Source organism: Triturus cristatus, chromosome 11 (genome assembly GCF_964204655.1).
Source record: "Triturus cristatus chromosome 11, aTriCri1.1, whole genome shotgun sequence".
In the NCBI taxonomy this organism is placed as follows: domain Eukaryota; kingdom Metazoa; phylum Chordata; class Amphibia; order Caudata; family Salamandridae; genus Triturus; species Triturus cristatus.
This window is the reverse complement of record NC_140594.1, coordinates 279614192-279637319: the sequence shown is the minus strand read 5'-3', so window position 1 is coordinate 279637319 and position 23128 is coordinate 279614192. Positions and strand designations below refer to the sequence as shown.

General features: G+C 52.5%; 1 protein-coding gene across 3 annotated transcripts in view; it reads left to right on the top strand.

The window, feature by feature from the left end:
• Positions 1 to 23128, top strand: part of CCDC157 (coiled-coil domain containing 157) — a 380789-nt gene that overhangs the window by 264499 nt on the left and 93162 nt on the right. For all 3 annotated transcript variants that reach the window (XM_085635040.1, XM_085635039.1, XM_085635038.1), the window contains exon 7: positions 19877 to 20053. In XM_085635040.1, coding sequence (XP_085491166.1) covers positions 19877 to 20053 — 177 coding nt within the window. The remainder of the gene's footprint in view (positions 1 to 19876; positions 20054 to 23128) is intronic.

The window sequence follows — 23128 nt, the reverse complement described above, 5'->3', positions numbered from 1 at the left end:
TATTATTTAATTATGATATGTAAATCCAACCCCCACAGAACACAGCCTTTGAATGAGCTCAGCGGGGGGTTGGCTGCAGAACCTGTGACCAACCCCCCACATGCAGCCAACCTCACCAAAGGCAGCCAACCCCACACTGCACACGGCCTTCGGTTATGCGCGGCGGGGGGGTTTGCCATAGGCTCTGGCCCTGGAGACCTCACCTCCCATGGCCTTTTGATTACAGGGGAAGGGGGACACACGGCACACCCTCCCCGAGACTCTTTAGGCCCTGGGGACCCCATCCCCCTGGGTATTGCATATATGTTAAAAGGGGAGGTGGACCACATTCCAGAGCCTTGTAAGACTCTGGGGACCCTATCCCCAAGGACCACTTATTTAAATAAAACGGGGGCACACTGCCCCCTTCCCTGAGCCTCGTTAGACTTTGGGGACCTCATCCCCCAAGGCCATTTGCAAAAATAAAGGGGAGAGGGCTCCTCCACCTGAGCTATTATTAGCCCTCAATCAGTCATTTGTAAAGCGCACTGCATACCCGCAAGGGTCTCAAGGCGCTGGGGGGGGGGGGGGGGCGCAACTGATCGAACAGCCAGGTCTTGAGTGTCCTCCTGAAGGTCAGCAGGTCTTGGGTCTGTCGTAGGCTCAGTGGGAGGGTCTTCCATGTCTTGGCGGCGAGGTGGGAGAAGGATCTCCCGCCGGTGGTTGTTCTTCGGATGCGCGGGACGGTGGCTAGTGAGAGGTCGTAGGAGCGGAGCTGGCGGTTGGGGATGTAGAAGGAGAGTCGTCTGTTGAGGTAGGCTGGGCCGGTCTTGTGGAGTGCCTTGTGTGCGTGGATAAGGAGCTTGAAGGATATCCTCTTGTTGACGGGGAGCCAGTGCAGGTTTCTCAGGTGGGGCTGATGTGGCCGTGGCGTGGTACTTCGAGGATTAGTCGTGCCGAGGCGTTTTGGATGTGTTGTAGTCGTTTGATGAGCTTGGTCGGGGCTCCCGCGTAGAGGGCGTTTCCGTAGTCGAGTCTGCTGCTGATGAGGGCATGCGGAGGGTGTTGAAGCAGGAGGAGAAGACGTCATTGACTTGCTTGGTCATTGAGAGCGTTGAATCGTGCAAGGCCTCCGAATGGCGGCTGATGGGGCACCAACAGTACCTCTTCTCTTTACAATGAGAGCATGCATTCCGGTCAGAATGCATGCTCCCATAGTAAAGAATAGGACTGCGACCGAACAGTATTCGGTCACATCCTAATTGCTGGGTTGGCACCGCCGACAGGGGGGTCGGTTGGTCCCAGTACCGAATCCATGTCGGACGGACTCAGGTCCGACCGACATCGTAATCGGGCCTTAAGTAGTAAACTTACTGGGAGATCTTCCCATAGAAAAGATGGGTGAGGTGGATGTGGAGATTGCATTTTGTAGTAAGCACGTAGTACCACTGTTGTGCTACTTTACATACCACAAAATGCAATTTGTGAATTGGTCTCAAAGTGATTTGCACATGAACTTTTCATTTGAGTGAAATTGTGAAACTTGAATTAGAGTTCATGCCTCCTGGTTTGAAAAATTGTTAGTTTACCAACTAAAGCAGTGCATGTTATTGAGTAGGAGACAACAACATCAATGAAACTCCACGATCATAGCAGATTCGAATTTTCACTACATAGCAATGGAAAAGACTGTAAGAAGGTGCGCTTCCCCTAATCTGTCAAGTAAGGTTATTACTGAACATGTTTGATCCAAACCAATTGACTTGCCATTTGAGCGTACCACACTTATTGCCAGAGATATGGTTTCTGTACAAGAATAAAAAGGTGAAATTGATACCATTGCTTCAACTTGACACTTATGTTGGGGACCTGATTCCAACTCTGCAGCAATATGGATTTCCAGTAAGCATTGCTGTATGCATAGCTTCCAGTGCCATGCATGCGCCCTATAAAGGAACACTAGTTTACATTCCTCAAACCCAGCACAAACGGCAAGTGTGTATGTTCTCAGTCCTTATCAAGTGCAAGTCTTCCTTTCCACATCACAAAAAAACAGAGTCTGTTAGTCTTCCATGGTACAGTACCAATTTCTTTTGTTTCCTATATTGGTATATCCAAACTATATTACAAACTTTTGGCCAACACGTTTTATTCCTTAGGACAGTATTCTTGGAACTTTGTCAGGGTTAGAAGTAATAAAAACATAGATATATATATATCTTACATGCAAATGGTAAAATTCTTTTGACCAATGCAGCTTCCACCGGCCGCATGGTAAAGGGATGCATAGATGCAACATGTACATGAAATGTCATGCAATTGGATAAACAAAAAACATGGTGCCAAGTGACCCATATCGATAATCAGTGGGTTTTTTTGTTAGTGTTTCTCAGCTCAAATCATGACTCTGTTCATTGTGGATGGACAAGAAAAAGTTGTCATAATGTGTGTTCTAGAAAATGATGATGAGTTGACTGATAATTCGCTAGCAACTGACAATTATAAGCTAACTGGAAAGGTAAATGAGGATCTAACTTGGAATTGTCAATGACATGCTAACTGTGAACTGGCAGTTAAAAAATTGCGCAGTCAGCAGTATTCTTTTTGTATAACCAACTTTTATTGATTTTAAAGGTCATGCCAGAGTCCATACACAGCTCCTTTGCCTACAACCATATAGGCCGGCAGCGAATGGCTACTCATTGCCAAAAGCAGAAGCACAAAAAGGGGGAACAAAGAGGACCGTCTGTAGCTCAAAGGCCGGTCCGCGTACATTCCTCATCAAGCAGAATCTCCCGCCTTAGTGGCACCGTGCCCTCAGGAGGCCTCCCGCCCGGCAAGCATGCTTATACAACTGCACCGTTGCGAAGTAAACTTGTAGAGGGCGGACTGCACCCGCCTCGCCCTCCCGGGCCCCCGTCCATTAAGCCTAACATTCCCAGGCAACCTGGCTGCTATACATTTGCAAGTCAGTCCGAGCAACATCAGCATTGATTACATCTGGTAGATAGGACAGGGCATTCGTGTTCAACAGTGTGCCACAGCTTTCATAGTCTCGCCGACCGGGCAGGGCGTAAAGAAGTCCTCAAAGGCGCCCCAAGCGTGTAATGCAACAGGCCGACCTTAATAGGGCTGATATCATCCAGGGTAGGCGCCGTGAAGGCACAATAACTTTCATCAATGATATGCAGGGCGCTATAGAGTTCGGGCACCAGCAGGCAAGCCACCACAAGGTAACAACCATAGAGCAAGCGCTCCATCCCCACCACCCCGCGGCGGCGCCAGGGCCAACACACCGCCACCATTCCTGCATCAAAGATTGCCAATGGGGTGACCATCCAACCAGGGGGACCAACACAAAAGTGGAGAAAAGAAGGGAGGACAGAATGAAAGGAAGCGAGCTTGGTGAGGGGGGAGGGTCGGGGGTTTCACTATCGTCGTCAGGTGAGGGCCCTGGGTTTTAGTCTGCCAAGGGCAAGGTCCTCGCCTCCGGGATGTCGATCGCAAGGGACGCATGTTGTACCCCCTCCACAGGTTTCCAGAAACCCCCTGGCTCTGTAGGAGCTATCACATCATCAAAAAGCTTCAAGGCCCGGAGCCGTGGGGGTTGCAGACGAGTATGTTCCAGCCGCCCCAGGTAATCCACCAAAGGCTTCCAGAGCTTCCTAAACTTGGTGTCTCGGAACTGCAGACGTGCCGTGAGAAACTCCATCGCCACCACATGCCATAGACGGGTAAACCACATGTTTACGGAAGGAGAATCTGGTTTCTTCCAATAGAGGGCCACCGTTTGTTTTGCAGCGCCCAGCATGTGGAGGCTAAGATGTCGATCACGGCCCGTCATGGCTCGCAGGGTTGTTGGCCTAATGCCCAAGAGAACTACCAGCGGATCCTCCGGGAGGGGATACCCAAGCACCTTTTTTATATGACTTAGGACCTCCTTCCAAAAGATATTCAAAAGAGGACATGTCCACCAAATATGTATGAAGTCTCCCTGCGCCTGGGTGCAACGCCAGCACAGGGGGGATGCGTTAGGAAACATTTTATGAAGTCTAGCGGGGGTGTAGTACCATTGGGTCATCACTTTGTAAGCCGACTCTTGTTGGGGAATGCTGCGCAGGATCTTGGGGATGTCGCCCCAGAGCCTGGCCCATTGAGCAGGGGTAACACCTGAGCCAGTGAGGTTATGCCATCTCAATTGGTACGGGTGGGGGTCCGACCGCAGGGGGTGTTGGAGCACCTTATATATGCGAGATATCAGCCCCTTGTAGGTGCCGAAGGTGCGTGCCAGTGTCTCGAACGGGGTATAAGGTCGCGTGGCTGCCTGCGTCAAGGAAAAGCCTTGTATCCAGTGGCGTAATTGTATATATTGGAATTTGTCCCGAACTCCTGCTTGCACTGAGCAAAGGATTTAAGACAGTGTTAGAAATACACACTCCCACTCTGAAAGGGTGGTGGTGGTCTTCCTGACACACTGTGGTAGCTTGGCTCGAGTGGTCAGGAATCAGGCTCCGTGCTAAGCATACGACATACCCAAACAATAACCATGCGTGCATCCGTTCCAAAAACGACTCTACACCGTAAAAATTATGAAAATATCTTTCTTTATCTTCTTTTTCTCTTAGTTGCTGATTGGATAAATAAATAACAATCACAATATACAAACTTTTTAGATAGTGCAGGTCAAATAAATACTGGCTTAATGATTCAATAAATAGGGGTGATCATAAATAATGAAGGCATAAATATAAGTGCAATACATACAGGCAATTAAATATTCTGAGGCAATAAATACTGTAAACCAATAAATATTGTGCATCAATAAATACTGTGGACCAATAAATACAGTGAAGCAATAAATAGGTTAAATACAATAAATACAGTGCCCCTAATAAATACTTAAAAGCTGACAGTGACACTCATAGAATCAGGTCACTTTTGAATTCCTAAGGGCTGATTTGGCCCAGGCACAGCTTGTGGGGATGTGGAAGGCTTGAGGGTGTCTACTCCCTGGCTTGGACAAGGCTGAGGCCTAAACTGAGGTAGATCAAGGGGGGAATACCAGAGACCTGGCCCTCTCCCTCCACACAACCTCTCTAGATTAGTCCCAGCGCACCCCTGGCACAGTCAGGTTGGTTCCAGCACCTCCCTAGCCCCTTAGAGCAGTCTCTCAGGTCTCCACAGGGCCTTAGGCGCCCTCTACTCCACTTACTGCCCTTTCTCTGATGCTCCGACGCCGCTGGAGTCGTGTCGACGCCGTGAGGCGGTTCCGGTTCGATGTCGGCGGCCTCGGCACAATGTCAGTTCTTGACGACGCCGGTAGGCGGCTCCGGTTCGATGTCGGCGGCCTCGGCTCGATCTCGACCTCCGATTCGATGGCGTCGGGCAGTCTTTACTCGATGTCGACTTCGGGCGGCTCCGGTCCGATGGCGACCTCAACTTCGATGGCGTCGGCCGGCCTTGACTCGATGTCGACTTCCGGCGGCTCCGGAGTGCGATCCTCACTCCCGACCTCCGGTGCTCCTCTCCTTAGGTTTCCGGCGACTCCGGAGTGCGACCTCCACTCCCGACCTCCGGCACGATTCTCTCAGGTTCCGGCGACTCCGGAGTGCGATCCTCACTCCCGACCTCCGGTACACTTCACCTTGGTCTCCGACGACTCCGGAGGGCGGACTTCACTCCTCCGATGACGCCGCTCACTCGACCTCGGGTGACTTCCTCCTCGACCTCTGGTACTCCTCACGACCTCTGACGGCGCCCTCTCTCGACCTCTGGCGGCTCCGGGTACGACGTCCGCTTTCCAGTCGGCGCCGCTTCTCCACCTCGGGCTCCAGGTCTCAGGCTACTCGACGTCGGACTCCAGGGAAACCAGTTTCCAGGTCAGGATCTTGCTGTTCTCTGTTTCTAAGGCCTGTTCCTGCTGTCCAGGTCCTTAGGATGGTTTTTCTTGCTTCTTCCCCCACAGGGCTCCAGGCTGGGCTCAGTCAGTAGGGACTAGTATCAAGGGTGGGTTTATGGACCCCACTCCAGGCACAAGTTTCCACCCCTGCTGCCTCACTCCTTCCTCCTTCAGGTTTCTGCTGCTCACTCCTCACCAGTCAGGTGCCAACTGCCAGCTCCAACTGCCAACTCTCTGTCTTAGCTTCCCAACATTCTAAACCGCCTCCAACTGTCACAGGGTTCTGGAATGTTCTGGAAGGTGCTGGTAGGTTCCAGTGGATGCTGGTGATGTCACAGGTGGCCACCATTTTGTGCTCCAGGCCCTCAGACAGAAGTTTCAGGGGTAGCTAAAATGGCTCCCTGAATCTGCAGCAACACTAAAAAGTCTGGTGGTTCCCAAAAAGGAAAAATTCAAACAGGGTTTGAGGCAAAAGTGGGACAAAATAAATAATGATGAGGAGGGACCACCCAAAGGGCTGACGGGTCTAACACGCGTCCCCCCCAGCTGAAAGTGGGGAGAGCTACCCAACCCCTTGGGAGTTCTCATCACTAAGGCGGAAGTACCTTGAGAGACCGTCTGCATTGGCGTGGTCCACTCCAGGCCGATGTTCCACCTGAAAGTCCATTCCCTGTAGGGAAATAGACCACCTCAACAACTTGGGATTCTCCCCCTTCATTTGCATCAGCCAACGAAGGGGTCTGTGGTCGGTCTGAACTAGGAAGTGCGAGCCAAACAGGTATGGCCGCAACTTCTTCAGAGCCCATACCACTGCAAAGGCTTCACGCTCTATTGCACTCCACTTCTGTTCCCTGGGAAGTAGTCTCCGGGATAGGAAGACCACGGGTTGATCCAGACCCTCTTCGTTGAGTTGCGATAACACTGCCCCAATGCCATGTTCTGATGCATCTGTCTGGACAATGAACTCCTTGGAAAAGTCTGGGGCCCTTAAGACCGGGGCCTCGCACATGGCTTTCTTCAATTTCTCAAAGGCTTGCTGACAAGCCTCCGTCCAGACTACCCGTCGAGGTTGTTTCTTGGACGTGAGCTCCGTGAGGGGGGCTACGATGGTACCGTACCCCTTCACGAAGCGGCGGTAGTATCCCGTGAGGCCCAAAAATGCTCGGACCTCAGTCTGTGTCTTGGGGGGTTCCCAGGCCATGATGGCCTCGATCTTCGCCTGGAGGGGTTGCACCGCTCCCCTACCCACCAAGTGTCCAAGGTACACTACCGACCCCTGCCCGATCTGGCACTTGCTGGCCTTGATCGTCAATCCAGCTTGTCTCAGGGCCTGGAGAACAGCTTGCAGGTGACGCAAGTGATCCTCCCAGCTGTTACTGAAGACGGCTATGTCATCCAGATAAGCAGCAGAGAAACTCTCCATTCCGGTGAGGATCTGGTTTACCAGGCGCTGAAACGTGGCAGGTGCGTTCTTGAGCCCAAAGGGCATCACACAGAACTGGTAGTGGCCATTGGGCGTGGAGAAGGCTGACCTTTCCCTTGCTCCATCAGTCAAAGAGATCTGCCAGTACCCTGAAGTAAGGTCAAAGGTACTTAGATATTGGGCAGCTCCCAGCCGGTCAATCAATTCACCCGCCCTAGGGATCGGATGAGCATCAGTTTTGGTCACTGAATTCAGTCCCCGATAGTCCACACAGAACCTCAGTTCTGGTTGGGCACCCGGTGGTGCAGCTTTTGGTACTAACACCACCGGACTGGACCAGGGGCTGCTAGAAGGTTCGATCACTCCTAGCTCCAGCATCTTAGTGACTTCACTATGAATGCTGGCCTTCACCTTGTCTGACATCCGGTAGATCTTGGACTTCACAGGTGGGCTGTCTCCTGTGTCCACGTCATGGACGCACAGGTGAGTCCTACCCGGTACAAGGGAGAACAACGCAGAGTACTGTCCCAGGACCTGGCGACAGTCCTCCTGCTGTTCAGGAGTTAGAGATGGGGAGAGAATCACTCCCTCCACCGACCCATCCTTCTCTTGAGACGCAAACAGATCAGGGAGAGGCTCGCTTTCCACGTCCTCTCCTCCGTCAGTCACCATCATCAAGATGACTTCGGGCCTCTCGTGGTGGGGTTTGAGGCGGTTGGCATGCAGCACCCGCAGGGGCTGACGAGGGGTCTTCAGGTCCACCAAGTAGGTAGCCTTACCCTTCTTCTCCAACACCTCAAAGGGTCCTGACCAGCGATCCTGGAGGGCACTAAGCTCTCCTGGTTCGATCACCCACACCTTCTGGCCAGGCTCCAACTCCACCGGGTGAGCGTTGTGGTCATACCACGCCTTCATTACTGCTTGGCTGGCCTCCAAGTTGTCAGAAGCTTGCTTCCACAACTTAGCCATTTGGCTCCGGAAGGCCAGCATGTAGCTCACCACATCCTGGGGAAGCTTTCTGGGAGTTCTTTCCCATCCGTCTCTCACCAGGTTGAGAGGTCCACGTACAGGGTGCCCATACAGAAGCTCGAAGGGGCTGAAGCCCACTCCCTTCTGTGGCACTTCCCTGTAGGAAAAAAGTAAACAGGGTAGGAGGACGTCCCATTTCCTCCGCAGGCTTTCAGGCAGACTTCTGATCATGCCCTTCAAGGTTTTGTTAAACCTCTCCACCAGACCATTTGTCTGGGGGTGGTAAGGAGTGGTGAACCGGTATGTCACTCCACACTCCTTCCACATCGCCCGCATGTACGCTGACATGAAGTTGGTCCCCCTGTCGGACACAACTTCCTTGGGAAAACCCACTCGGGTAAAGATTCCCATCAGGGCCCTTGCCACAACAGGTGCTGTTATGGTCCTCAGAGGTATTGCCTCTGGGTACCGTGTGGCATGATCCACCAGAACCAGGATAAACCTGTGACCAGCTGTAGTCGGCGGATCTAATGGACCCACAATGTCGATGCCCACCCTTTCAAAGGGGGTGCTAACGACAGGAAGTGGTTCCAGGGGAGCTTTCAGCTTCACCCCTGTTTTCCCACTGGCTTGGCAAGACACACATGTCCGGCAGTAGGTATCGGACGACACTTTCATCTGAGGCCAATAAAAGTGTGGGACAAGACGGGCGAAGGTCTTGTCTTGCCCCAAGTGTCCTGCCAATGGTATCTCGTGAGCCAACTCCAGAAGGAAGGCTCGGTAACGTTGAGGGACTACCAAGGCTTGTGACGATCCGTGTAGGGGTGCCTTGGGTTCACTGTAGAGGAGGCCATCCTCCCAGTAAACACTGTAGTTCCCTTCAACGTTCCCTGCTGCCTGGGCTTCGGCCTGTCGCCTCAGCCCCTCAAGGGTAGGGCACTCCCTCTGGCCCTGGCAGAATTCCTCCCTGGACGGGCCTCCCTCCACGTGCCACTCGGCCGGGATGGGTAGGTCCTCCAGTTTGGTAACGTCCCCCACCGCAGACTCCTGGTCCACCACCTCCGGTGGCCTATCCGTCCTACGGGGTGGGGACGCCGAGGCAGGCTCCTCCTGTCCTCGGTTCTTCCCTTGACTGGCAGCTGGCTGGGCCTTTGTTCCAGGCTGCAGCCGAAATGAACTCCCTCTTCGGGTAGTCGCGGACCTTGTGCTAACACAGGCCCAGTCAGGTGTACCCAGCATCTCAGTGTGAGTCCGGTATTCCACCTCCTTCCAAGCGTTGTGCTCCATGTTATTCCCCAGCAGACAATCGACTGGCACGGCAGGGCTTACGGCAACTCGAAGTGAACCTGCAACCCCCCCCCATTCAAAGGGAACCTCGGCCACTGGATAGTGGCCTGTTCTGCCGTCAGCCATCGCGGCTGGGTGGAGTACATCGGGAATTACCTGCTCTGGAGACACCAGTTGGCTACGCACCATAGTCATACTGGCTCCTGTGTCTCTCAGAGCCTCCCCTCTTTGGCCGTTGATGGTGACCCACTGCCCATACTTTGCGGTATTTGCGGGCACCTGGATCTTAGGAACCATCTCCCGTTCTCCCAGGGACACTAAAGTGACACCCGCCCACTCCCTTCCCTTAGTTAAGGGCATCTCCTCCCCGAGCACTACACTGGCTACTCCGGGGGTCTTTCCTCCAGTGGGAGGGGGTGGTCGTTTCAAGCACTTCGGATCTCCTTTATAGTGTCCAACGCCACCGCACTCGTAGCAATGGACAACCCTTGGCTGCTGACTCTGGCCAGGATTAGGGTTTCTGGGTGGGTTAGCCCTAGGGGTGAATCCTGTTCCCTTCCCTTGGAAGTTATTTTGGGGGCCTTTGGAGAACTCCTTTTTCTTTTCCCCTCCCTCTTTCTTCTGGGGGGCGCCCTGTCCGGCCTTTTGAGTATCCCCTCCAGTCCCCCTTGTGGACACCCGGGTACTAGCCCAAATGTCCGCCTCCTCAGCAAGCTTCCGGGGACTGGTCAGCTTGCTATCCACCAGGTGTTGCCGCAGTTCAGGGAAACATTTCTCGAGCAGGTGTTCCTTCAGTACTAGGTCAAACAACCCCTCGTAGTTCCTCACTTCACTGCCCTGAATCCAACCTTCCAGTGCCTTCTTTGCATAGTCCAGGAAGTCCACCCAATTCTGTGTGCCCAGTTTGTGACTACCCCTGAACTTCTGTCTGTACTTTTCGGGTGTTAGTCCAAACTTTCTTATGAGCGCCAGTTTCATGGTGGGGTAGTGGGTCTGCTCATCCTCTTCGAGGGCCAATAAAGCATCCCTACCAGCTGGAGGCATGTACTTGTACAATCCCCCTCCCCAGTACTTCTCTGGAACCCCATGGGCCCTCAACGAGACCTCATAGGCCGCTAGCCACTTGGCGATATCATCACCCACCCCATAGCTAGCTACTATGTCCTTTGGCAGGTAGGGTTTAGGTTCCCTGGTGATCTCTTGGGTTTGGCTGCCACCATTAGGAACAGGTTGTGCCCCGATTCTCAGGATCTGAAGATCTATTTCTTTCAGTCGTAATTCATGGGCCATCCTCTGCTCCTCCTTCTCCTTCTCCAGCCTTGCTAAGTCCCATGTGAGCTGCCTTTTCTCCCTCCGGTCTGTTAACTCCACTTCAGACAAGCCACCGCTAGAGGCACTGCTGCCCTTCCTGGAAAGTGTCCTGGGCCCCGCTGACAGGTTCCCCACCTCAGGTTGGTACATCTCAGCCCCCTCGGTGTCAGGCTCTCCATCCCTGTCTTCCTCCTCAGCCTTGCTTTCCCGTCGTGCCTCCCCCCAAGCCCTTAAGCTGGTTTGGAGTGCACCCTTCTTTGCTCCTGGGGGACAGTACACCCCCTCCCGCTGGCAAAACTCCCTGAGTTGGGCCACAGTGTACGTTTCTAGATTTTCTAGTACAAACTCCATCTCGCCCACTCAGGTTAGAGGACAGGTTTTGTGCAGTAACTATGCAGGGGGGGTACCTTATATAATACCTCCTCCCACCACCAGAGTAAATTTGGAAAAAACAAAAACCCACAATTAGGAAGGCCGCTTTGAGAAAACTCCCGGTGTAGGCCTATGGACTACCCACAGTTATTGTTGAGTATACGTAGGCACAGCTCTATCCCACCGCTGAACACCAATTTATGTTAGAAATACACACTCCCACTCTGAAAGGGTGGTGGTGGTCTTCCTGACACACTGTGGTAGCTTGGCTCGAGTGGTCAGGAATCAGGCTCCGTGCTAAGCATACGACATACCCAAACAATAACCATGCGTGCATCCGTTCCAAAAACGACTCTACACCGTAAAAATTATGAAAATATCTTTCTTTATCTTCTTTTTCTCTTAGTTGCTGATTGGATAAATAAATAACAATCACAATATACAAACGTTTTAGATAGTGCAGGTCAAATAAATACTGGCTTAATGATTCAATAAATAGGGGTGATCATAAATAATGAAGGCATAAATATAAGTGCAATGCATACAGGCAATTAAATATTCTGAGGCAATAAATACTGTAAACCAATAAATATTGTGCATCAATAAATACTGTGGACCAATAAATACAGTGAAGCAATAAATAGGTTAAATACAATAAATACAGTGCCCCTAATAAATACTTAAAAGCTGACAGTGACACTCATAGAATCAGGTCACTTTTGAATTCCTAAGGGCTGATTTGGCCCAGGCACAGCTTGTGGGGATGTGGAAGGCTTGAGGGTGTCTACTCCCTGGCTTGGACAAGGCTGAGGCCTAAACTGAGGTAGATCAAGGGGGGAATACCAGAGACCTGGCCCTCTCCCTCCACACAACCTCTCTAGATTAGTCCCAGCGCACCCCTGGCACAGTCAGGTTGGTTCCAGCACCTCCCTAGCCCCTTAGAGCAGTCTCTCAGGTCTCCACAGGGCCTTAGGCGCCCTCTACTCCACTTACTGCCCTTTCTCTGATGCTCCGACGCCGCTGGAGTCGTGTCGACGCCGTGAGGCGGTTCCGGTTCGATGTCGGCGGCCTCGGCACAATGTCAGTTCTTGACGACGCCGGTAGGCGGCTCCGGTTCGATGTCGGCGGCCTCGGCTCGATCTCGACCTCCGATTCGATGGCGTCGGGCAGTCTTTACTCGATGTCGACTTCGGGCGGCTCCGGTCCGATGGCGACCTCAACTTCGATGGCGTCGGCCGGCCTTGACTCGATGTCGACTTCCGGCGGCTCCGGAGTGCGATCCTCACTCCCGACCTCCGGTGCTCCTCTCCTTAGGTTTCCGGCGACTCCGGAGTGCGACCTCCACTCCCGACCTCCGGCACGATTCTCTCAGGTTCCGGCGACTCCGGAGTGCGATCCTCACTCCCGACCTCCGGTACACTTCACCTTGGTCTCCGACGACTCCGGAGGGCGGACTTCACTCCTCCGATGACGCCGCTCACTCGACCTCGGGTGACTTCCTCCTCGACCTCTGGTACTCCTCACGACCTCTGACGGCGCCCTCTCTCGACCTCTGGCGGCTCCGGGTACGACGTCCGCTTTCCAGTCGGCGCCGCTTCTCCACCTCGGGCTCCAGGTCTCAGGCTACTCGACGTCGGACTCCAGGGAAACCAGTTTCCAGGTCAGGATCTTGCTGTTCTCTGTTTCTAAGGCCTGTTCCTGCTGTCCAGGTCCTTAGGATGGTTTTTCTTGCTTCTTCCCCCACAGGGCTCCAGGCTGGGCTCAGTCAGTAGGGACTAGTATCAAGGGTGGGTTTATGGACCCCACTCCAGGCACAAGTTTCCACCCCTGCTGCCTCACTCCTTCCTCCTTCAGGTTTCTGCTGCTCACTCCTCACCAGTCAGGTGCCAACTGCCAGCTCCAACTGCCAACTCTCTGTCTTAGCTTCCCAACATTCTAAACCGCCTCCAACTGTCACAGGGTTCTGGAATGTTCTGGAAGGTGCTGGTAGGTTCCAGTGGATGCTGGTGATGTCACAGGTGGCCACCATTTTGTGCTCCAGGCCCTCAGACAGAAGTTTCAGGGGTAGCTAAAATGGCTCCCTGAATCTGCAGCAACACTAAAAAGTCTGGTGGTTCCCAAAAAGGAAAAATTCAAACAGGGTTTGAGGCAAAAGTGGGACAAAATAAATAATGATGAGGAGGGACCACCCAAAGGGCTGACAGGTCTAACAGACAGTCACCCAAAAAAAGGTCCCGTATCGTCCTGCATCCGGATTCTGTCCAGTTTGCGAAGTGGGGTGGGCGGCATGCCGGCGGGAATTGCGGGTTTCGAGCAATCGGAGTGTGCGGGGACGGAAAAGTAGTCAGGCCCCTACGCACTGCCACTTTGTCCCAGATCTCAAGGACCGTTTTGGTTGGAACGGCCATGTAAGCGCTACGATGACGCGCCTCCCGGGGTAGCCAAGCATGGTCCCACAGCGGGCGACACGTGACTGCCCTATCCATGTGAAACCACACTTTCTCACTCTCCCACACCCCCCACTCCAGTACAAAGCGGAGGTGTGACGCCCAGTAATAATCGAGGAGGTTAGGGCAGGCAAGTCCGCCCCTATCCCGGGGTAGTGTCAAGATTTTATTTGAGAAGCGTGGCGTCTTCCCCCCCCATATAAATGCGACAAGCTCGCGTTGAAGCCCCTGGATTTGATGTTCCGGAATGGGTGTCGGCAGAGTCTGAAAAAGATAGATGATCTTCGGCAGTATCGACATTTTCACTGTGTTGAGCCGGCCGAGCCAAGAGAGAGGTAAGGCCTTCCACGCCCGTAAGTCGGCTAAGACAGAGAGTTTATACTCCTGCCAGTTGGACTGTGTCCAGGTGGTCAGGTCCGGAGTCAAGTTAAGACCCAGATACCGCACCGACTTGTCCGCCCACTGATACGGTACCGAGGCCTGGATCGCCGGAAGCTCCCCGTCCGGGATCGAGATATTAAGGGCCCAGGACTTTGCATGGTTAATTTTAAGCCCTGAGGCGCGTTCGTAGGTTTGAAGCAATGCGTGGACCGCCGGCAGCGAGCGTGAAGGATCGGAGAGGGTAAGGAGGAGATCGTCTGCGAAGAGAGCGATCTTATGCTGCACGCCGCGGAGGGGTATACCACTGATATCGGGACCGCCGTACCATAATGGCAAGGGGTTCCACCACAAGGGCGAACAACAAGGGCGACAGAGGGCAGCCCTGTCGAGTGCCTCTACAGATGGGGAAAGGTTGCGTAAGCTTGCCGTTAACTCTTACCCGGGCCACCGGCGAGATATATGGGGCCATGATGCGCGCCACCATCTTGGGGCCCAATCCCACCCTCCGCAGGACCGCCCGAAGAAAACTCCAGTCTACCCGATCGAACGCTTTTTCAGCGTCAAGTGATAGGAGGCAGGCCGGGATCCTCCAGTGCTTCGCCTTCCCAATGAGATGCGCTACACGGCGCACACTATCCGCGCCCTGGCGCTGATGTATAAACCCCACCTGATCAGGTTCGATAAGGTTGGGCAGGTGAGGACTAAGTCGTTTAGCTAGGATTTGAGTGTATAGTTTTAAATCCGTATTCAACAGGGCGATGGGCCGATAAGAGGAGCACAAAGTATGGTCCTTCCCAGGTTTCGGAATAAGGGTGATGTCGGCCATTGCCATGTCTGACGAGGGCCCAACCGACTCCGCGAATGAGTTAAAGAGACGCAGAAGATACGGCTGCAATTGCGGCAGGAAGGCGCGGTAAAACGACACCGGGAGCCCGTCCGGGCCAGGTGTTTTGCCGAGCGGGAGATCGCGTAGGGCGCCAGCTATTTCTGCCAACGTGATAGAGTCCTCTAATAGTCCAGATTGATGCTCGGTCAACGGTTCCCAGTGACATGAGTCTATGGCATCAGAGATCACCTCTGCCGCGGGCGAATCGCTAGCGTAGAGAGTCGCATAATAGTCGCGGAATGTTTGGAGCTTTGTCGATTCCGCAACGGCCCAGGACCCGTCTGTCTTCTGCAATTTCGCTATATGGGCTTTGGCTGCCCGCGTTCTCAAGCGTCGCGCTAGGACTGTGCCTACCCTATCACCCCCCTCGTAGTAGCGCTGCTTGAGCACAAGCAGGGAGCGTTCCACCTTGTTGGTCCTGTGCGCACGGAGTTGCCCTCTAAGGACGGCTAAGCGACACTTGCGCATCGCCAACGGGCGCTCCTTGTCCAGCTGCTCAAGCGTCTGAAGTTCCCGCGTAAGTTTAGTCTCGTATAGCTGGGCCTCTCGCGCTCTAGCGGCAGCCAAAGCTGTGAGAGGGCCCCGTATCGTGGCCTTGAATGCGTCCCAGAGGAGGGGGAGGGGAGTCCCCGGCAAATCATTGTCCTCAAAATAGGCCAGGATGGCTGTCTGGATTTCCGCTCTATCTACCGGGTCTCGAAGGACGTGATCCGGGAATCTCCACCGGCTCGGCCGCGGGGGGCGAGTAGGACCCTCTCGTAAGAGCAACTCGACGTGAGCGTGGTCGGAGACCGAAATGGTAGAGTGGGACACCGAGACGGAGTCCTTGAGCAGCGAGTGCGATACGAGGAGGAGGTCGATGCGAGAGTAGGAGCGGTGTACGTGAGAGTAAAAGGTGTAGTCCCGCTGCCCCGGGAAGTGGTACCGCCAGACATCCACCAAATTTAAGGCAGTTAGAGAGTGTTTCACCGCCGCAGACATGGCTCCCACCCCATGAAAAGCGCCCCCACAGCGATCGAGCCCCGCGTCCCACACCCAATTGAAGTCCCCTCCGACTATGAGGTCGGTGTTCACTGGCTCAAGGTGCTCCCTGATAATCCTGCGCAAGAAGGCATCCTGGCCCTGATTGGGGGCATATATATTACACAGAGTAAGGGCGCAATTCCCTCGCCGGACCTCCACCCGCAAAAACCGACCCTCAGCATCCCTAAGCACTTTGGTGCCCCCTTGGGGTATCCCTGCCCTGCACAGAATCGCCACTCCCGCTGTCTTGGAGGGTGCCGAGGACCAGAACTGTAGGGGGAAGCGTGGGTGCGCCATCCGCCCCACATCGGACTTGAGGAGATGGGTCTCCTGGAGAAGAATTATATCAGGGTTCTGCAGGAGCAGATAGCGCCATATTTGGCGTCTTTTGTTGGGAGAATTGAGCCCTTTCACATTGAGGGAGAGGATCTTCCAAGAAGGCGCGGTAGTCATTGTCGCGGGACCTCTAGTAGTACGCCCCCCATGCAGCCATCCCACCCATACACCGGACCCCCCCACCAAGAGGAGAAGAAAAGAGGGGGAAGAGAGGGAAACGGGTAGGAGCAAGTAGAACCATGAAAACATGCAATCGGCCAACAGGGCCAGAAGAACCTATTCCAGTCTAGGGAGTAGCCAGGCACCATGGCACAGGCTGTCCCGGAGATTTCACTCTCCCAGGAACAGGAGTGGGGGTGTGTCATCGCTCAACCACTAAACTAAGGCGTCAAGGGTCCATTCCGGGCCACCGCCCCAGCCGTACAGGCAGCGCGCTGAAGGGCGGGCCAGGGTGCGCCCCCACGGGAGGCCCCAGGGACGTCGAGTCGTGTGAGAGCACTGCAGCCCGGGGCGACCGCGCCACCAGCCGTCCCGGCTGCAGAGCCAAAATCAGGAGTGATGGTCTTCAATGAGAGAGTTCATTTAAGGGCAGACGCCTGGGAGCCGGCCGGCGATGAAGCACCCTCCAGGGATTTTATGTGTTCTATGATATCCTGCTTGTCTCTGGAAGATCTGCTGCCCTCCGGCGAGGATGGGTGCCGAGGGCGTCGCACCGTGGACCACTGCGGTTTCAACGTGGCTCTCAGATTGGCAGGGCGCCGTGAGGGGCTGGCCGGCGGAGTATCAGGGATCTGGAGCAGCTGAGCCGCCTCTCTGTATGAACGTAGCACCCGCCGCTTGGACTCCCACTGAAACATGAGGGCGAAGGGATGGGCCCATTGATAGCGGATGTTGAGCTCTCGCAGCTTGTTTGTGATGGGTCTGAAGTCCCTCCGGCGTCTGAGGGTTGTGGGGGCCAGGTCCTGAAACAGTTGAATGGGTCTGCCCCCGCAGAGGATTTCGGGTTTGCTTCTGGCCGCCTTCAAGATGGCTTCTTTCTCAACAAAGAAATGGACCCGCGTCAGAATGTCAGGGATGAGTCCTGGCCTCCCAATCGGCCCGAGACCCTATGTGCGCGGTCCAGGGTGGGTGGCGAAGTATCGTCATCTCCTCGGATGTCGTGAAGCAGGTCCGCTACGAAGGACATGATATCCGCCCCATCTGCCCCAGGTGGCACCCCCCGGATTCGTATGTTGTTCCGGCGCCCCCTATTTTCCAAGTCCTCCTGCTTAATCTGCAGCTCCACGTGTTGCTCCTCCAGGGTTGCAAGCCTCTGCCATAAGTGCTCTTGGTCTTCCGTACGCGCGTCCAAGGTCTTCTCCAAGTCATCCACTCGGCAACCCAGCTCCCCCACATCTTTCCGAAGCTCCTTAACGCACGCCTGGACTTCCGTGCGGAGGGACCCAATTTCTGACTTGAGTTCCTGCATGAACGCCGTCATGAAGGACTGCGTGACGGGTTCCGCAGAGGTACTTGCTCCCGATGTCTCTGCGCCCGTTGGCGCGGAGCTGGGCTTGCTCCACAATTCCTTGACGGAAGCGTCCTTGAGGGTCGCCGGAGGCTCCTTCCCCGCTTTCGTGCGAGTCATGGCGTAGCAGCGCCCGGGGCAGCTTCTCAGCGCGAGGGGGCAATGACACTGAGCCCCGCACTCACACGCTGGGCAGGTAACTGGGATTTTCCAGCCCCGGAGACCATGGGGGGTAAGGGGGAGCGCAGTCAATGCTTCTGTGGCCCAGGGCGCCGCAGTCAAGACGGTTCTCTAGGCCCCGCGCTGCAGAGATGGGACCGAGGAGGAGGGCACCACACAGGGGAGCCAGGGGCAGCCGACAACGAAGACAGCACGCGGTGAGGTATCCCGGGCCTCTCCCCTCTTGCAAGCCAAGTCCCGATTCAGGGCCGCTCCCCCACGAATGCCCACTCCAGGTCTGACAGGGCCGAGGCAAAGGCCCGCCAGTGGTGACTGTCAAGCTGCGCTCCTTCGTGGGCCTCCGCTCTCTTCCTCCACCCCGGTGCCCGCTACTGATCCGGCCTCCAACAAGCTCACCGCACCCCCGGGAGTGCCCGGCCTACCAGGTCTGGACGCTGCAGGAGACGGCCGCTGCACAGGTCGCGGGTTCACAAAGTCTCGCCGCTCTCACGCTCCTTGGTCCGCTCACCGCCAGTCAGGGGCATAGCACGTTCTCCCAGGGCGGATGGGCTCCCTCCAGGCCCCGCAGTCTCACCGGGTACAGGCCGCAAGACCAGCAGCACCACCCCCACCACGGCCGCTCAACGTGGGCAGCTAGGTGCAGGGTTCGCTTGAAAGCACTCAAGAGCCAGCATCGGCGATCTGCCCCAGGGCTGGTGTCGCAGTGCCGCCGACCACCACCGGGGCACCGCCGGTCACGGAGCCGGGATCACAGTCTAGGGTAAGGCGCAAACCACAAGATGGCGGCCGCGGCCGTCTCCACCCTCGCAGCCCGGTCGCCTCCGCCGTCCAGCCTGGGGGGACAAGGGGCCGTCACGATCCGACCCCGTCGCCGCTCCGCCACTCACCAACGCTGCTCCTCCGGTGATTCCCCCCTCAGGGGCGCGAGGCTCAGCCCTTCCTCAGCACGGCGGATCCGGTCACCCAAGATGGCGGTCGCGCTCTCTCCCTCTGGTGCCTCTCCCCAAACGCGGCGATTCTGCACAACCGCTCCACTCAGGGGCCTCCAAATCGCCAGTCAGCCGCCCGCACTCAGCAGCCAGCCGAGCTCCCCCAGCTAGGGCGGTTCCGCAGTCGCAACCCTGCTTTAGAGGCTGTTGTTGGCGGCGGCAGCCCGGAGCCTCGGCAACGCGCGACTCACATCGTTAGCGGCGAGACCACGCCCCCAGCAGTATTCTTTTATTCAAGGTTTGTTTATATTTTCAAAAATATAACACAATAAAAAGAACAAACAATGTTACAGGCTCCTCAATAGGACTATATATAAATCCATGTTTCTGATCAATATAGATCCATCTATCTCTACAGAAGTTCTAGATCATTGGGTAACATAGGAGGACCATATAACATTGTGGTTGACTGTGTCCATATTCCAGGTTTCATATAGTGTAACCTCAAGCTGTTTCCAGCCATGCCCCCCATATTTTGTCAAATTTCCTTGGGCACCCCCTTGCAGATAAACCATGAGTCACCAGTATTATTACAATGAACTGGCAATATGGAGGTAACTTTCTCAATACTTAGTTTTTTGTAATTCTAGTGTGTTACCTTACCTGTCACCCTCTTCAGAAATTATGCATTTCGACACTCTAACTAAACTGAACTGCATTAAAATATTTCAAGCGTTCATTCTCGAAAATAATAAGTTCTTCATTTTTTGTTTTGGATATCTTTTTTCTGGATATTTTTAGCAAGTAACCCATGGAAAGCGAAGTCCTCACATGATCTACCTCACAAGCTTCCTCCTTGTCTCTTAAAGTAAAGGTTCTTGGTGATGTTGGCGACCGTGATAATGTAGTTGTTCTGTATTTTTCTTTATATGTTAATATCATTGCAGTCTCTACAAACCAAACAAAAAGCTCTCCTGCAGCAACTTGACAGCTTGGACCAGGAATGTGAGGAGCTGAGAACAAGCATGAGTGAGGTAGAGGAGGAAAATACCCGGTTGGAGGAGCAGCTGAGCATGGCAGAAACAAATAAGCTGCAGGCTGAGACCCAACTAAAGCAGCAACGGGTGAGTGCCCACATTCATGAATGGAGCATCATGTGATTATTCACAGATAGCTGCAGGAACAAGCTATTTGTGTCCAAAATCAGCTATAGAGAGTGTGAAAAATCCTTTTAAACTGGGCATCGGTGATGATGCAACTAGGGTTTGGGGAAAGATTGCTTTTTAGGGATTTCCTACCATCAAGTCTCCATTGTGTGTGAACCAGTCATCGACACAATTACATCAGTAATAGTTTCTAATCAGTATTAGATTTCCTTTCATCGGCATTGAAAGAATGGTCGTTTGTGACCAAGTCCTTTTCCTGAATCATACTAATGTTTTATTGCATGTATCTTTAAAATATTTATTTAATGTTCTCAAGATATTAAACAGAACATTACATTGCATCAATTAATGAGATCAATGTTAGCATGAAAGATAGTTGTAGAGTACATTTATGAAACAACCTTTGAAATGTGATGATGTTGAAAGACACTGAAAACGTAGTTTACAGCTGTTGGCATGCATCGCTCCTAGGATATATTAGTCCAAGTTTTACTCAGGCGGTAACCATTTACAGAGTTGTCCCACTAATCTGACCCCTCAGCACTTCATATCATGTATAGCCTTCTTCCATCCACCTCTCCTGTTGCTGTGTAGTTGATATGCGGGCAATCAGATAAGATTGTAATGGGGAGCAGACATCTTTGCGCCTTGCCATGGGTGGCATCAATGAGGACTATAGGTCAGTGTTGTTGTCACAGTATGTCAGGACTCTAATCCATTACTTTATTGTGGGTGATTGGCCACTCCCTCAGTTGACTGCCACCTGTCTTTTTGCCTCAAAAATGCTATGGCAGTGAACTTGTGTATCTTGTTTGCATACCCCATCAGGGCCAGCAATGGTGATGGGACTACTGTGATCTCTGTTATGATAGACAATTTTTTGTAATATTTTTGATTTGTAGTTTGATATTGCTGCACACTTCCGGGTTAAATATAGAAAGTTTGAATTTTCTATACCAAGTGTAAAGTGAGTCTGCTGGGAGACCACATTATTATAACCTATGTGTTTTCTGTGTAGAACTTTAGAGTGTATTTGTCCATGCTTCTAATTTCAGGGAATCCTCCCCTGTTTGAGCACAACAATATGACCACTGTTCACCCGAAAAGGGGTCGACCAAGCCCAGTCTCCCAAGCTTCCTTCACTTGTAGTTCCTCCTTCAAACTATGGGGCAGAGAAAGCCTGTAGATCAACCGAATTACCTTTAGTTATGGTAGTAATGAGATATATGAGGGGAGCACTTGTTAAAGTTCTAGAGAATATAATGAAAGCTTTTTGTGCATTGCCACTCGCAGGTAAAAACTTAGCAAAATGTCTAGGTGTTTGCAATAATGTTATCTCTAATGTTATGTAGTGTTGTAAAAGTATTGGTTGGTTATAGTTCTCCCATGGTACAAAGTGCCATCTAACTAGATGGAACTTTCCTGTGAGCTCTTGTGTAGGTGGATATTTTGGATTACCTGCCAGTGGGTCTACTGGGGAATAGTGTAGATCATCTTGCTTTCTTTCCTATAGTTTCTTCCAAAGTCCATCAAGCACATTTAACTGGATCAGCCTCTCTAAGGTGGCTGTTATAGTGCCACAATTGTACTGATTTGAGACTATAAAGTATTAATATGTCCTCTTCTACTATCAGAAGTAGAGTGAAGGTAAGTGGATGAAACCAGTAGTGTGCATATTGCACTGGCACTCAGTAACAATATAACTTAAGGTCCAGTATGGCCATGCTCCCCTTTATATATTGTAATGGGAGGATTACCTTTTTAATACAGGGCTGTTTTCTGTCCTAAGCAAACCCAATAATAAGTAACCTGAGTGTCTTGAATTCCTTTTGTGCGAGTGGGAAAGGAATGCTAATAAACAGAGAGAGATAACATGACAGCAGCACAATTTTCATCAGGGCGATCCTCCCCACCATTGACATTTGTAATTGTGTCCATTAAATCACCATATGTTGGCCCATAGTTATCCTTACTGACTAAGGCTATGTCTCAATTCATTTTCATGCCTAAGTGCCAGACAGCTCTTTGGTTATTAGACAAGCATTGTGTGAATAACCGCTTTTATTGAGCCAATGAGACTTGAGAGACAAGGAAGTAAATTGTTGCCCCTGTTGATGTGTGATGAGCTGAGACATTATCTATTGTGGGATTTACTTCCACATAAGACATGAATTAATGGAGAATAAACCAATGTATTTACAGGAAAATACTAAACGTGAGCAAGCTTTGGGGAACCTTGTTTTACTAGGCAGTGAAGCTCTAGATAGGCCTCTGCCAGGAAAAGCAGGATATCCATTGCGGGATAAAACGGGGTTAAATTGTAAATCCACTGCAAGAAACACAATTCATTATCAAGTAAAATATATGAAATACTGACTAAAGTGCCACAGACTGTTTCATGAAAGTTATAGGTGAATGAAGCCCATTCTTATGAATCTTTTTTCCCAAAAACATTTTTACAGGTTTCCCAAGATTAATTACACTAACCTATTGTCAAACTCAACCATTACCACGCATGCCATTACATCGCATGCCGTTGCAACGAAAAAGGTGTGCAGCAGTGGGTAGAAGGTGTTGGATATAACTCCAACACCTTCCCTACTGTTGCACACACTGGTGTTGTAATAGAAAATTAATTTATTCCAACTTCCAGCGCTCCCCCGACAGAAAGTCGGGGTAAAGGTTGGCGTTGCAACGGCATGCGATGTAACGGCATGCGATGTAACGTCACATATTCGTCAAAAATACCGCATCAAGTCCCTTTCTACACAGATCACATAAATATTTTCTCTCATATTGCTTTTAAATTATTTTGTCAGGGTTGTGGGGAGCCCAATATTTATTTATCCTTTTCCCCTTCTGCCACTTGTGCCCCCATTTTCACTCTTCTCATGTTTCACCCCTTTATTTCCTACTCCTTTTCCACTTCTGCTCCTTCTGTGTTTGCCTCTCTCGTGAAGAGCCTTCAAACGCCTACCTGTGCCCTCACTCTTCAATGGACCTCTATTCCATAGCCTTATACTCCCCCACTTC